We start from the raw sequence: 14,542 nt of genomic DNA, 5'->3' as shown, positions 1-14,542 counted from the left end.
ATTCTAAAACCCGTGAGCTGATAAATAACAACAAATTTGCTCAATCCTGCCTTAATCTTTTTTTTTTTTTTGTCTTTTTGTCTTTTGTTGTTGTTGTTGCTATTTCTTGGGCCGCTCCCGCGGCATATGGAGGTTCCCAGGATAGGGGTTGAATCGGAGCTGTAGCCACCGGCCTACGCCAGAGCCACAGCAAGGCGGGATCCGAGCCTCACCTGCAACCTACACCACAGCTCACGGCAACGCCGGATCCTTAACCCACTGAGCAAGGGCAGGGACCGAACCCGCAACCTCATGGTTCCTAGTCGGATTCGTTAACCACTGCGCCACGACGGGAACTCCTGCCTTAATCTTTAATCAATCTAATATGAATCCTGATCTTAGAGATAAGACTTTTTTGTCTAGAACTTCATCACAGCAACCAAAGCCTTATAGCCATTAACAGGTATTAAACCTCAGCCAAAGTTACTTGTTTACTTCTTACCTAATTAGGCTATTCAGAAAAGGCTAAAGAGAAGGTGGCCAGGGGCCTCCAGGCATCCTAATGATCCTTCAGAAAAAGGCTTCTTCATGGAGTTCCCACTTGGTACTGCAGGTTAAGGATCCAGCACTGTCACTGCAGCAGCTTGGGTTGTTGCTGTGGCATGGGTTTGATCCCTAGCTCAGGAACTTCAGTATGCTGTGAATGAGGCCAAAAAAAAGAAAAAAAACGCTTCTTGCCATGTTAGAGATGTCTCTTCCTCCAGCAATCTTCAGCGGTTGAAGCTGGGTGAAGTTCTTAATAATAGTGCAGGCTTTGGCTTCCAATTACAAACTTAAACATGTGTTAGAACAAATCTTTTTTTTTTTTTTTTTTCCTTTGTCTTTGTCTTTTAGGCCCGCATTCAAGACATATGAAAGTTCCCAGACTAGGAGTCTAATCCTAGCCTGATCCTTAACCCACTGAGCAGGGCCAGGGATCAAACACACAACCTCATGGATCCTAGTCAGGTTTGTTACCACTAAGCCACAATGGGAACTCCAGAACAAAACATTTTTAAAGTTTTTTAACTTTTTTTTTAATAGTTTAATAGCAGTGTTTTGTTTGTTCGTTTGTTTTAACAGAAACCTGCTTTTTTGAAATTAGACAATATATTCACATTGTAAAAAATTTAAAATTACAGGGACATGCCTTGAAAAATCCCTTCCAAACCTGCTTTCCGGCCATTCACTTCCCTTCTCTTGGGAAGGCAATGCTGGTTGTTACAGAGCCTCTTTCTAGAAATAATGTTCAGTCAGACAGTCAAACATGTTTTCATTTTTTCCCCCTTTTTACACAAATGACAGAATTCTCTACCCATAGGTCTCAGTTCTTGATAGAATCATGAAATAGGCTCCCTGACACAGGGTTGCAGACACTCTTATGGTGCCAAATTGGTGACAGATGATGTTCTGTCAGGCAGGCCATCATTCTAGCTCGAGAAGCCATAGGCCACTTCCAGGAGTCTCAGCCCTTCTGTCATATGGACCCAGAGGATTCAGAGGAGACCAGGTTCCTGACTCTCTTAGGAACTATCTTCAAAGGTAAATTCCTTTTCCTTCTTCAGTCAATAAGCAAGACATTTCAACTAGTGTTTATGGACTGTTTATGTCAGATGCTGGCCTCGCTGACAACCTGATGCTGAAAGAGGCCAAAGGGGAGTTAGCAGTGCTTCTGCCTTGGAATGGAAGCAGCCCCAGCCCAAGATCGATAGTCATGGGGTATCAAAGGGTATTTCCAGACCACAGAGGACTCGAATCTTTTTTGAGATGTGAACCAAGATACTTAATTCTAAATTCATGCTTTCCTCTTGTAGAAATGAATATCCAGGGATGTTTAGAGCTGTTGGTTTGTCCATATGCCCCTGTACAAAAACCATCTTGTAATTTCTCTGACTCCTAGGCCCAGAAGCTCCCACCCAGGAGAAGACTCCCCAGGGGGCTGTGGGGAACTTGGGCTCAGGAGAAACTGGCTGTGAAGACCAGTCAGCGCCTGAGAAACACAGGGAAGATGATGAGCTGGTGAAGCAGGAAATGCTGGTGCAGTACTTGCAGGACGCCTACAGCTTCTCTCAGAAGATCACAGAGGCCATTGGCATCATCAGCAAGATGATGTATGAACACACAACCACAGGTGGGCAGCGCCCCCTCTGTAAGGATGGGGCTTGAAGTTGGAAAAACCATTCTTGCCCATATTTTATTGACAGTCTGTCTGCTCCTTTGGGTTTTTTGTTTTGTTTTGCTTTATTTTTATTATAGTTACTTTATAGTGTGGTACCAATTTTTGCTATATAGCAAAATGCCCCAATCATTCATACATGCATACATATATATATGTGTACACACACACACACACATTCTTTTTCTCATCTTCCATCATGTTCTTTCCCAGGAGATTGGATATAGTTCCCTGTGCTATACATTAGGGCCTCGTTGCTTATCCATTCTAAGTGTAATAGTTTGCATCTACCAACCCCAAACTCCCTGTTCATTCCACTCTCTTCCCCCCTTGCCCTTGGCAACCCCTCGTCCTGTGGTATTCGTCTTTCTTTCTGTATTTGCTTCTTAGACCTGCCCAGATACTTTACTTCCCCATGCTTTGTGTAGCCCTGTGGAGGACATCTATTTTAGCGCATTTAGTATTTCACGGTAGGTCATTTAGGGGAGTCAGCATCCTCAGGGAAAATGAAGGCTTCCACACGATGTTGATTTACATTAAGGAAGGTTCTATGAGTGTTGAGAGTTTTGCCAAGCAGATAGGTGACATTTGTGTCTGTCCTCTCAGTGGTGCAGGAGGTGATTGAATTCTTTGTGATGGTGTTCCAATTTGGGGTACCCCAGGCCCTGTTCGGGGTGCGTCGCATGCTGCCTCTCATCTGGTCAAAGGAGCCTGGTGTCCGGGAAGCTGTGCTAAACGCCTACCGTCAGCTTTACCTCAAACCTAAGGGTGACTCTGCCAGGTAGATGGGCCCCATTTGCCTTCACTAACTTTTCTGAAGTCAACTCCTCAGAATGTGTCTGGTCTCCTAAAGGAAGGTGGGGAAGTGGGCACCCTTCTAGGGGAATTCTAAATCTGGAGGCAGTAGGTCTGTAGTGGGGCTTGGGATGGGGCTGAACTTCCAGTGAAACCCATCATGAGCAGTTATCTATTTGTTTTTTTCCCCCAAGTCAAAAAATATTTTTATTAATGGTAGAATCAGAGCTGTTAATTGAACTGTGTCCCCACAAATTTCGATTTTTAACTTTTTTTTTTTTAATAAAGTATAGTTGATTTACAGTGTTGTGCTAATTTTTGTTGTACAGCAAAGTGGCTTGGTTATGCATATATATATATATATATATATATATATCTTGTCATTATGATTTATCCCATGAGATTGGATATAGTTCCCTGTATAATACAGTAGGGCCTTGTTGTCTATCCATTCTAAATGTTTGCATTATTCGTTTGTTTTTTTTTAATGTTTTATTGAAGCGCAATATTATCTAAGTTATAGGTGTATAGTGATTCACATTTTTTTAAAGGTTATATTCTATTTATAATTACAAAATACACCCTGTGTTGTACAATATACCCTTGTAGCTTATTTTATTTTATTTTATTTATTTATTTATTTATTTATTTTGGTCTTTTTGCGATTTCTTGGGCTGCTCCCGCAGCATATGGAGGTTCCCAGGCTAGGGGTCGAATCAGAGCTGTAGCCACCGGCCTACACCAGAGTCACAGCAGCGTGGGATCCGAGCCGCATCTGCGGCCTACACCACAGCTCACGGCAACGCCAGATCCTTAACCCACTGAGCAAGGCCAGGGATCGAACTCACAACCTCATGGTTCCTAGTCGGATTCGTTAACCACTGCGCCACGACGGGAACTCCTATTTTATTTTATTTTTTATCTTTTGTCTTTTTAGGGCTGCACCCATGGCATATGATGGTTCCCAGGCTAGGGGTCAAATTGGAGCTATAGCTGCTGGCCTATTCCACAGCCACAGCAATGCAGGATCCTTAACCCACTGAACGAGGCCAGGGATCAAACCTGCATCCTCATGGATGCTAGTCAGATTCATTTCTGCTGAGCTCCTTATTTTATACGTAATGGTTTGTACCTCTTAATCCCCCATCCCTGTAGTGCTCCTCCTCCTTTTCCCCTCCCCATTGGTAACCACTGGTTGTTCTCTTTATCTTTGCGTCTAAAGCAGTTATTATTATTTGATGCTGTGCTGGAATTCACTAATAATCCATTTACCAGTTTCAACTTCTCAAGTCTTTTAATGACCCCTGATCTCTGCTGTTCCCACAGAGCCAAGGCCCAGACTTTGATTCACAATCTCTCTTTGCTGCTAGTGGATGCCTCAGTTGGGACCATTCAGTGTCTTGAGGAAATCGTAAGTCCTCTCACTTCCACTTTTTATTCAGCAGGTATTGGTGAGTGATTACTTTGGTTCAGCAATTTACTCAGCCTCCCCAAAGATTATTTGCTTTCAAGTCTAGTTGGCAGCCAAAAAACACAAAACATATAGAACAATGCAGCAGATAGTTTGTTTTTGTTTTCACTTTTTAGGGCCGCACCCACGGCGTAGGGGGGTTCCCATGCTAGTGGTTGAATCGGAGCTGCAGCTGCCACCCTGCGCCACAGCCACAGCAATGCTGGATCCGAGCTGTGTCTGCAACCTACACCATAGCTCGTGGCAATGCCGGATCCTTAACCTAGTGAGCGAGGCCAGGGATCAAACCTGTGTCTTCATGGATGCTAGTCGGGTTCATTAACCACTGAGCCATGACGGAAACTCCAGGAGGGAAAATATTTCAGACAGAAAGCCAAGAAAGCATTGCCTGTGTTGTAGAATGAAGACCATTGTGTTTTGGCTCAAACTGTTATCTGCAAGAGATAGTAAAGCTGGAGATGTGGGTTGGAAGTAAATCATGAAGGTCCCAGATGTCTTTCAAGAGTCTTGGGCTTGAACCTTGTCAGCCAGGGATCCCAGCATTTTAGTGAGGCAGATCTGCTTTGAGGCATTTGGACTGTGAGATAAAAGGTGGAGGTGCTGCGGACAAGCAGCGTCCACTGGGAGGAGCACCACCACTGGCCGTGGTTCCTCCTCACTGTGAGAAGAGCTGGTGGTGGTGCCTGGCCTGAGGTGTCACAGGGGAGCCTATCCAGCAGGCAAGGAAGAGCTCTTTCTGCAGAACTGTGGTGTCATGAAATACATGTCTGGGGAGACCACAGCACACAGGCTGGTTGGAGCAGAGGCTAGGGACGGGATCTCCCTGGGGGCTGCCCTAGGTGTGCAGTGACAGGGGTCTGGACTTTGGGAGTGGAAGGAAAATTACACTTGATGGAAAACAAATCTTAAAAGGTAGAATAGGGAGTTCCCGTTGTGGCTCAGCAAGTTATAACCCGACTGGTATCCACGAGGATCCCTGGCCTCGCTCAGTGGGTTAAGGATCCAGTGTTGCCTTGAGCTGTGGTGTAGGTCGCAGATGTGGCTTGGGTCAAAGGTAGCTGTGGCGTCGGCCAGCAGCTACATCTCTGATTCAACCTCTAGCCACGACAGGAACTCTGGAAATCATTTATTTTTTTATTTGAGCCTTTATTCTTTTCTCTTCAGCTCTGTGAGTTTGTGCAGAAGGATGAATTGAAACCAGCCGTGACCCAAGTGCTGTGGGAACGGGCAACCGAGAAGGTCCCCTGCTCTCCTCTGGAGCGCTGTTCCTCTGTCATGCTTCTTGGGATGATGGCACGGTGAGGCTCAGATCCAGACTGGCAATGGGATGAGAGAAGAAAGGAAGGTTCCCGTTCCTTCAGTAATGGCAGTAATAGCAGTCAGGCCCAACTGAGTTCTGTGCCTGTGTCAGCTACTAAGTGGAGAATAAAACGGTGACAGTACCAATCCACCCGCCCAGCAGAAGTAGAGCAAGAGGGATGCCGAGGAGCCAGCCCTATGTCAGAGCCTCGCTGGAGCGCTCCAAGGCTCTAGAAGCCCTGCATTGGGTGCTGGTTCCTACCAGCGTTGTCCCCCACACAGAGTCATGTCCATGAGTGGCTTTAACTCTGGCTTCCTTCTCCTAGAGGAAAACCAGAAATTGTGGGCAGCAACTTAGACACTCTGGTGAGCATAGGGCTGGATGAGAAGTTTCCACCAGACTACAGGCTGGCCCAACAGGTGTGCCATGCCATCACCAACATCTCTGACAGGAGGAAGGTATGTGGGGTGGTTACGTCTAAACCAAAGAGAGTGGGCATCCTCTTATTCACTCTCAACACACACCCACAGTGTCTCCCCACTCTCCACAGCCTTCGCTGGGCAAACGTCACCCTCCCTTCCGGCTGCCGCAGGAACACTGCTTGTTTGAGCGACTGCGGGAGATGGTCACAAAGGGTGAGCTACAGTCAAGGGCCTTCGGCAGAATTGGGTCCTTTGTCTGCCGTGGCAACTTGTCCTTTCTCCTGTGCAGGTATTGTCCACCCGGACCCACTCTGGATCCCATTCAAAGAGGCAGCAGTGACCCTCATTTACCAGCTGGCAGAGGGCCCTGAGGCAATCTGTGCCCAGATGTTGCAGGGCTGTGCGAAGCAGGCCCTGGAGAAGCTGGAGGAGAAGAGCCCTCCCCAGGAGGCCCCGAGTAAGTGGGCCGAAGGGTCCATGGGCCCCTGGGCAGTGAACAGCTTCTGCTTTACCGCAGAAAAGAAGCCACTGCCACCACCACTTCCTATAATGAATCCTGACCCCCTTAGCCCACACTGTCCCTTTTTGTCACTCAGGCTGGGCCAGTCCCTGCCACCATCTCCTTCACCCTCTTCTCTTGCTTCTTCACTGGGTTGTAGAGCACATGAGCAAGGGGCCATCAGTGCAAACAGGGCAGGCTCCAGGGAGACTTGATTGTCTGTCTCTCCCTGCCTCCCCACTCCACCTCCTGCAGAGGACACCCCCATGCTCCCCACTTTCCTGTTGATGAACCTGCTGTCCCTGGCTGGGGATGTGGCTCTGCAGCAGCTGGTGCACCTGGAGCAGGCAGTGAGTGGAGAGCTCTGTCGGCGCCGAGTTCTTCAGGAAGAGCAGGAGCATAAGGCAAAAGATCCCAAAGAGAAGGTGAATGGCACGCCCCGGCATTTGGGTTTGTGTCCAGGACGTTTCCCAGATTGCTTCTTTCTTTCGGATCCTTCACCTTTCCTCCCTGGGTGGGGGTCTCTGCTTCTCTCCCGTTGAATGTGCTGAGGGAGACTGCCTCCTTGCTGCGGCTGCTCGGAACAATCAGTGAGAACAAAGATGGATCACCCGGGAAGGAAAGTTTTAGGTAAATACAGAGCATGAGTGAGGGACTTTGGCATAAAATACAGGCTGTGCCCGAGGCAGTATTTGTTAGAACCTGCTTGCTCCCACTGGTTTTCCAGCAGCCTTAGTGCCTGGGCCTGGCACCTGATGGGACCTTGTGTTCTCTCCACTAGAGGCGGTGATGTCTGGCAAACAAATGAGACACAGCCCTGCAGCAGTGGGATAAAGTCTGACATTCTCCGTGACCTTGAACCACAGTCTGGCAGGCTCCATCTCTTTACTGTATACAAGAAATCATATGCTTCTATGAGGATGAATTGGGCAGAGATGTAGGGTGCTTTGGCAACTTAAACACAAATGGAAGGGATCTAGTTCCTTTCTGTTTAATTCAAGAGTCCCTCCTCTTCAGATACACGTGACAAGCCTATAAATGGTTTTGCAGAATTTGCCTTTCCCCAGAGCCATTCATGTGAAAGGAAGAATAGGCTGGAATCAAAACTGTCTGCTCACCCGTGATTCCTGGCTGCTTTCCCATCAGGATGCAAGCTCTGAGGCCACCATGGAGGAGGAGATGGGGCTGGTTGGGGCCACTGCTGATGACACCGAGGCAGAACTGATCCGCGGCATCTGTGAGCTGGAGCTGCTGGATGGTGAGATGGGTTGCAGAGTGACCTCCCCAGCTAGTAGCTAGCCTGTCCCAAACCTAGAGTTGTTCTTCCCCTAGGCAAACAGACCCTGGCTGCCTTCGTTCCACTTCTCCTCAAAGTCTGCAATAACCCTGGTCTCTATAGCAACCCAGAGCTCTGTGCAGCTGCTTCACTTGCCCTGGGCAAGTTCTGTATGATCAGGTAGGCCCTGAGGTGGTATCGCCTTGGGCGGGGTGTGTGTAGAGGGGTATGGATTCCCTGACGATCCTCTCTTTGCCCCCAGTGCCACTTTCTGTGACTCCCAGCTTCGTCTTCTGTTCACCATGCTAGAAAAGTCCTCACTCCCCATTGTTCGGTCTAACCTCATGATTGCTACTGGGGATCTGGCCATCCGCTTCCCCAACCTGGTGGACCCCTGGACCCCTCATCTATATGCTCGGTGAGAGATCCTTCACAGTGCCTGAGCTGTCCTTGGCAGCCCCAGAGGCTGGGGTGAGGTCGGCGAGAATCACCAGGACTATGTCCCCTGGTCCCCAGCCTTCCCTTGAACGTCTGCTTGATACCTGACCTGCGCAGGCCCTGGCTGAGTGTGGCCCCAAAGGGATTGACGCCTCTTGTCTAAAGCCTTGGTAATAGGCTTGGTCTTTTTCCTTAAACCCAGCTTTTAAATCTAGAAAACGTCTAATTGCTTCTAGAATGGCACAGTAGGCCATAGTGGGGTTCTCTTGTGGTACAGTGGGTTAAGGATCCAGTGTCGTCACTGGAGCAGCTCGGGTTGCTGCGGTGGTGCGGGTTCCATCCATGGCCTGGGAACTTCACATCTCACAGGTGCAGCCAAAAACAAAGAGGCCATAGATTCCTGCTGAGGGCCTCCAGGGCAGCGTCAGGGTGTAGCCCATGGTCTTGGTCCCACTGACTTGAGATCTCATTCCTAGCCTCCGGGACCCGGCCCAGCAAGTGCGTAAAACAGCCGGGCTGGTGATGACCCACCTGATCCTGAAGGATATGGTGAAGGTGAAGGGGCAGGTGAGCGAGATGGCCGTGCTGCTCATCGACCCCGCTCCTCAGATCGCTGCCCTGGCCAAGAACTTCTTTAATGAGCTTTCCCACAAGGTAAGAGGTGGGAGCAGCCTCAGGTGTGCTGCCAAGGGAACACGCAGGTCTCCTCTCTCTGTGACGTGACTGTCTGTCTTACAGGGCAACGCCATCTATAACCTCCTTCCAGATATCATCAGCCGCCTGTCGGCTCCCGAGGGAGGGGTGGAGGAAGAGCCTTTCCACACCATCATGAAGTACGCTTCCCTGGGCCTTGGGACACGTTTTCCATGTAGCGCAGGCTTAGGACTCAGACAAACCTGTGTGTGAATTCTGGCTCTGCGGCTCTGTGTCTCTGTAGCCGTGTGGACTCCAGCAGTGACAGCCTCTCTGTGCCTGTTCCTCCTGTGTAGAACGAGCCCCTAAATGCTTGCCCCTTATTAGTCCTTAAGAAGATTCAGTAAGATGAAAGTTCCTCCATGAGGCTATGGGTTCGATACCTGGCCTCACTCAGCAGGTTAAGGATCTGGCATTGCTGTGAGCTGTGGTGTAGGCCAGCAGCTGTAGCTCCAATTCGACCCCTATCCTGGGAACCTCCATATGCCGTGGGTGCGGCCCTAAAAAGACAAAAGACAAAAAAAAAAAAAAAAAAAAAAGATGAAAGTTACTAATGGGGGTAAGCACATACTAGAGGATCGCTGCTTTTGTCCTAAAGTTCCAGTCACAGTGAAAATCCCTCAGGAGGGTGGCGAGGACACCTCCCTGAGGGACAGGAGAGGCCAGGGACGGGCCAGGGCAGGGAAGAGTCGGCTGCTGAGGCAGGAGGATGACAGAGGCTGGGCCGGGCCTGGGGCTGGGCTCGGAGCCGCCCCTGGAGACAGCCCGTTGGTATCTCCCCTCCTGCAGGCAGCTCCTCTCCTACATCACCAAGGACAAGCAGACCGAGAGCCTGGTGGAAAAGCTCTGTCAGCGGTTCCGCACAGCCCGGTATGCTGCCTCCTGGAGGGTTCTCTGTGCCCAGAGGAAAAGAGCGCACGGTGGCATCTGGGCTGGGAGGGACTGCGGGGCAGGCATGGGCCTGCCCTCCATTCCGCCGCTCCTCACCACGCCCTCCCACCCGCAGAACTGAGAGGCAGTACCGGGACCTGGCCTACTGCGTGTCGCAGCTGCCCCTCACAGAGCGGGGCCTCCGTAAGATGCTGGACAACTTTGATTGCTTTGGAGATAAACTATCAGACGAGTCCATCTTTAGTGCCTTTTTGTCAGTTGTAGGCAAGTTGCGACGTGGAGCCAAGCCAGAGGGCAAGGTGAGTGGCGCCTGCTGCATTCCAGCCGCTGTTCTGAGGAAACCCAGCTGGTTGCAACCAAGTAACCAGAATGACCTGAGCTGGGATCTTTTTCCAGTTCCTGTTTCTTTGTTCCTTTTTTTTTTTTTTTTTTTTTTTTGGTGACTTTATTAAGGGCAATTTCAGGTTCAAAGCAAAATCAAGTAGAAGGTATAGTTTCTCCAAAGGCCCCATGCTCTCACGCAGGCACAGCCTCCTCAGTTACCCACACCCCCGCCAGAGGCCAGAGCCGGACCTATGGTACAGTGGGTGAGCCTGCCTCGACATGTCACAGCGCCCAAAGAGCACGGTTTCCAGGACAGTTCACTCCTGGGGTGCGCGCTATGGGTTTGGATGAATAGCTTGTGCCCAGCGCTGTGTGTTTCGTTCAGAGTAGTCCCCCTGCCCCAGCGCCCTCTGCTCCCCGTTCAGCCCTCTTCCTACAGCCCTGGCAGCCACTGATCCTTTTCCTGTCACCACAGCGTTGGCTTTCGCAGGATGTCACAGCATTGGAATCACAGCGTGTACCCTGCTCAGTTGGGTTCTTTCACTTAGTAATACAGATTTAAAGTTCCTCCACATCTTATCACTGCCTTGTTTCTTTTTAATCTTAGAAATAACTATTTCCTGGAGTTCCCGTCGTGGCTCAGTGGTTAACGAATCCAACTAGGAACCATGAGGTTTCGGGTTCGATCCCTGGCCTTGCTCAGTGGGTTAAGGATCCGGCGTTGCCGTGAGCTGTGGTGTAGGTTGCAGACGTGGGTCAGATCCCGCGTTGCTGTGGCTCTGGCGTAGGCCGGTGGCTACAGCTCCGATTCGACCCCTAGCCTGGGAACCTCCATATGCCGCGAGAGCGGCCCAAGAAAATGGCAAAAAGATAAAAAAAAAAAAGAAATAACTATTTCCAGGCCTACTTTTAATCTTTTTTTCCTCCAGGCTGTAATAGATGAATTTGAGCAGAAGCTTCGGGCCTGTCACACCAGAGGTTTGGATGCAATAGAGGAATTTGAGATGGGCCAAGGAGGCAGCCAGAGAGCCCCATCAGCCAAGAAACTACCTGCTGGTATGTGAGGCAGTGCCTTGGGAGAGACCAGGCGGGGCCTCCTCGCTGATAGAAGTTCCTTTTTTCTTTTTCCAACTCATGCCTCTGCCTTTTCTAGTCTCTAGACACCGGCATCTGGTCTCTGCAGCTTCAGACGATGACTTTGTCACACCTGAGCCCCGCCGTACTACCCGTCGGCATCCAAACACCCAGCAGCAAGTTTCGAAAAAGAAGCTCAGAATTGTCTTTTCGAGCGACGAGTCCAGCGAGGAGGGTACGGTGCCCCTTTCTGGACCTGGCCCAGAGCGAGCACAGCTTGCAGGGAGGCCTGCTTTGATGGCAGGCCTGCCACATAGTCCCCCACCCCCACATTGTCCTCCCCCCACTGGGCAGTGTGGTCAGGGACTGTCCCATTCGTTCTCTTAAGACCCGTTTTTCACCATCTTTGTGACTCAGCTTTGTCTCATTCCCCCAATTCTTTTGAATAGAACTGTCAGCAGAGATGATGGAAGATGAGACACCCAAGAAAACCACCCCCATCCGCCGAGCATCTGCTCACAGACAAAGATCCTAGAGGTGTCCTACCTGTTCCCATCCCAGCCAGCCCTGCAGGTGTCTTGTGGAGTGACCCTGAATTCCATTCCCCTTGTAAAATACGTGTTTACCTGTCTCCTTGGTTTTTTTTAATGTGTAAATGGTCTTTATTATGTTAGGCTTTGCTAAACTAAGCCTAACTGAACCAAGTCAAGTTGTTTTCCAGAATGTGTGTTTGCCAGTTTCTTTGTTTTCTAATGAATAAATATTTTTATATACTTTTAGAGGTTTTTCCTAAGCCTGTCTGTGTTTCATCCCACATTAGCCCAGAGGCAGGCAGCAGACAGAGGGTTATTGATCCAGGAGTCTGGGGCCTGTGCCAGCATCTGATGAGCTTCGAGTCCCTTGCTGGCCCGTCCTTGCCTCTCAACCTCCACACCCTGCACACGTGGCAGGATTGCTCCGCTGTGCAGAATTAGGCAGTGCCTAGGCTTCAGATCCACGCTTCTCAATCTGGGGGCAGTGTTGCCCTCCAAGGGACATTTGACAATATCCAGAGACTATTTTGTTGTCACAGCCAAGGAGAGGGTGCTAACAGCAGCTAATGAATAGGAGCCAGGGGTGTTGCTAAATATCCTACAATGCACAGGACAGGTCTGATGCAAAGAGTCATCAATGCAAAATGTCAGGAGTGCTGAAGTTGAGAAACCCTCCTCACCAGGGGCTGGCTGCTCTGTCCTGCCCACCCTGGCTTGTGCCCCTAATTCCAGCTCTAGACAGTGTGGAGACCATCCCCCAGGGATTTGGCACCACGTTTACAGGGTCTGCAGGACGTCAGCCCCTCAGCTGCAGGCCCTGTTCACCCCCTCCTGCCCCCCAAGATTTCTCTGCTGAGTCACCTGAAGCGGAGGCAGTGAGGCTGCTGTCATGACAACACTGGTGTCTTTGCTGTCATGACAACAGCAGACTGCGTCAGTCATGCTCCCTGGGCACTGAGCTCCCTCTTTTTTCAGCAAAGGACAGTAATGAACAATGACAAGCATGCAGCAAAGGGGAACATGCTTCGGGGAGCAGAGGAGGGTGGAGGGGCTCCTAAGGCCCTTGCCAGGGAGAGTATATGATCCTGGTGCTCCACTTCCCCAGCAGATTCCTCAGTGCCCAGCATCCCGCCTCCCTCACCGTTAAGTGCCCTCAGTCCCTGCTCTTGCCGCTCTTGAAAAGCCTGGGCACCGACTGTGCACATGGCTGCCAGCAACAGCCAGCCTTGGATCTGGGGCCCCAAGGAAGGAGGGCAGTCCCAGAAAGGGAAGGGACAGGACAGGCTTGAGTCGGGGTGCGGGGCAGCGTGCTCTCTGCCTTTTAAGCAAAGGTTATCATCCTGCGGGCTAAACTTAGCCACAGGCTTTTCAGCTGGAAAAGGGGGCTGGTCTCAGGTTACGCTGGGCCAGCAAAGAGGCCCCAATTCCTTCCACCAGCACCTGCTAATGGGCAACGTCCATTCCACCCTCCCCCCACCTTCCCTGAACCTTCAACACTTCAAGTCCTCAGAACCAACCCATCTTTCATCCTCTGCTCACAAACCTGGCCCAGCCCCAGCTTCTGAGGGACTGGTCTTGGAGAAGAATGGATTTCCTCCTCCACATCACGTCTGGGAAGGGGCTAGGGGCCCTTGTCCCCACCCTGTGTCCAAGACCTCCCAATCTTTTCCCTCTTATGGACACCTCACCCTGCCCCCAACATCCCCTGGGCGCAGCCAGTGAAAGGGAGGCCCTGACTGCAGGGCTGGCCTGCACGTCCCAGGATGGGGAGGGACTTCCGCTCTCACGTCCTGCTCTGCCCAGGGCTGGATGGGGTGAAAGGGACATTGTCTCCCAGCCCGGGCCGCTCAGCCCTCAAATTTCCCAGGAGCAACTTTGTGGGAGACCTCTGAGCCTCTACCTGGCCAGCCCCCCAAAGCGATCCTGTCCCCTCGCTGAGGCCCCAGCCAGCCAGGGCCTGGGGGAGAGCAGCTGGTGCACACAGGTCCTGGTTTGTCTGCTCGATTCTCAGATGTCCAGGCTGCCTGTCCTGCAGGGCATCGTGACCTTCAGTGCAGAAACTTCCCTCTCAGGCCTCCTTCCGAGCCTCCTTCCTCTCCAGGCCTCCCACTGGCCAGGGCCAGCCGCGGTCCCCAGCCCGGGGAGGCCAGGAGCCAAGAGAAGGGGAGGGGGGAAAGGGGAAGGGGGCTGGAGAGGGCCTTGCTGGAGGCCCCTCCCGGGCCTTTTCCTCTGTAGTTCCTGGGTCACTACCGAAGAGCCTCGAGAAGTTCCTCAATCTTCCCGCTTCTCAGCTTTTGAAGGGGGGGGGGTAGGGGAGACTGCAGCCGCGAGCTGCGAGCCGCGCCCCCAACCCCGGGTTCCGCTCCAATTTCCCATCCCACTGGCTCCCCATATCCTCCCGTTACATCCCTGCAGCAACTTTAACGTCCCTGGCTCCTTGGGTGTCCTCAGTTTTCGCCAGGGCCCCCTCCTCCTAGTCCACTGCCCCCTGCAGTACAACCCCAACCGGGCCAGGCAGCATCACCGGTCCCCTCCCCCTCTCCGTCCTCAGCCCACTTGTGTGGCGCGTGCACATTGGCAGAACCAGGCGGGTCCAAAGGAAAAAAAAAGAAGAAGTGGGGGTCGGCTACTC

General features: G+C 51.2%; 1 protein-coding gene and 1 long non-coding RNA gene across 13 annotated transcripts in view; one reads left to right on the top strand and one right to left on the bottom strand.

Annotated features, from left to right (window-relative positions):
* Positions 1-12,156, top strand: part of NCAPD2 (non-SMC condensin I complex subunit D2) — a 31,506-nt gene extending 19,350 nt beyond the window's left edge. For 3 of the 11 annotated variants that reach the window (XM_021092430.2, XM_021092429.2, XM_084956859.1), the window contains 19 exons: positions 1,436-1,560; positions 1,919-2,149; positions 2,801-2,975; positions 4,316-4,400; positions 5,625-5,758; positions 6,086-6,218; positions 6,311-6,395; positions 6,472-6,639; positions 6,937-7,106; positions 7,828-7,939; positions 8,014-8,137; positions 8,220-8,375; positions 8,872-9,049; positions 9,134-9,228; positions 9,878-9,958; positions 10,095-10,278; positions 11,233-11,359; positions 11,457-11,612; positions 11,827-12,156. In XM_021092430.2, the coding sequence (XP_020948089.2) occupies positions 1,436-1,560; positions 1,919-2,149; positions 2,801-2,975; positions 4,316-4,400; positions 5,625-5,758; positions 6,086-6,218; positions 6,311-6,395; positions 6,472-6,639; positions 6,937-7,106; positions 7,828-7,939; positions 8,014-8,137; positions 8,220-8,375; positions 8,872-9,049; positions 9,134-9,228; positions 9,878-9,958; positions 10,095-10,278; positions 11,233-11,359; positions 11,457-11,612; positions 11,827-11,912 (2,605 nt within the window). In that variant the 3' untranslated portion in view covers positions 11,913-12,156. Of the gene's footprint in view, positions 1-1,435; positions 1,561-1,918; positions 2,150-2,800; positions 2,976-4,315; positions 4,401-5,624; positions 5,759-6,085; positions 6,219-6,310; positions 6,396-6,471; positions 6,640-6,936; positions 7,312-7,462; positions 7,940-7,996; positions 8,138-8,219; positions 8,376-8,871; positions 9,050-9,133; positions 9,229-9,877; positions 9,959-10,094; positions 10,279-11,232; positions 11,360-11,456; positions 11,613-11,826 lie in introns of all 11 variants that reach the window. The other 8 variants (XR_014803879.1, XR_014803880.1, XR_014803881.1 and 5 more) reach the window with 5 other exon arrangements.
* Positions 4,265-14,044, bottom strand: LOC110260753 (uncharacterized). 2 transcript variants are annotated; one of them, XR_002344125.2, is made up of 3 exons: positions 13,454-13,601; positions 7,800-7,932; positions 4,265-7,255 (listed from the first exon to the last, which is right to left on the bottom strand). It is a non-coding gene; the product is annotated as an uncharacterized LOC110260753 (long non-coding RNA). The 2 variants fall into 2 exon arrangements; XR_014803912.1 differs by lacking the exon at positions 13,454-13,601 and adding an exon at positions 13,811-14,044 and having other exon boundaries at positions 5,586-7,255.
* Positions 14,045-14,542: the final 498 nt, after the last annotated feature.

This window comes from Sus scrofa, chromosome 5 (assembly GCF_054392235.1).
Source record: "Sus scrofa isolate SSC_HxYL_T2T_F1_AM1 chromosome 5, Sscrofa_HxYL_maternal_Yorkshire_Landrace_v2.0, whole genome shotgun sequence".
In the NCBI taxonomy this organism is placed as follows: domain Eukaryota; kingdom Metazoa; phylum Chordata; class Mammalia; order Artiodactyla; family Suidae; genus Sus; species Sus scrofa.
This window is presented reverse-complemented; position numbering and strand designations above follow the sequence as displayed.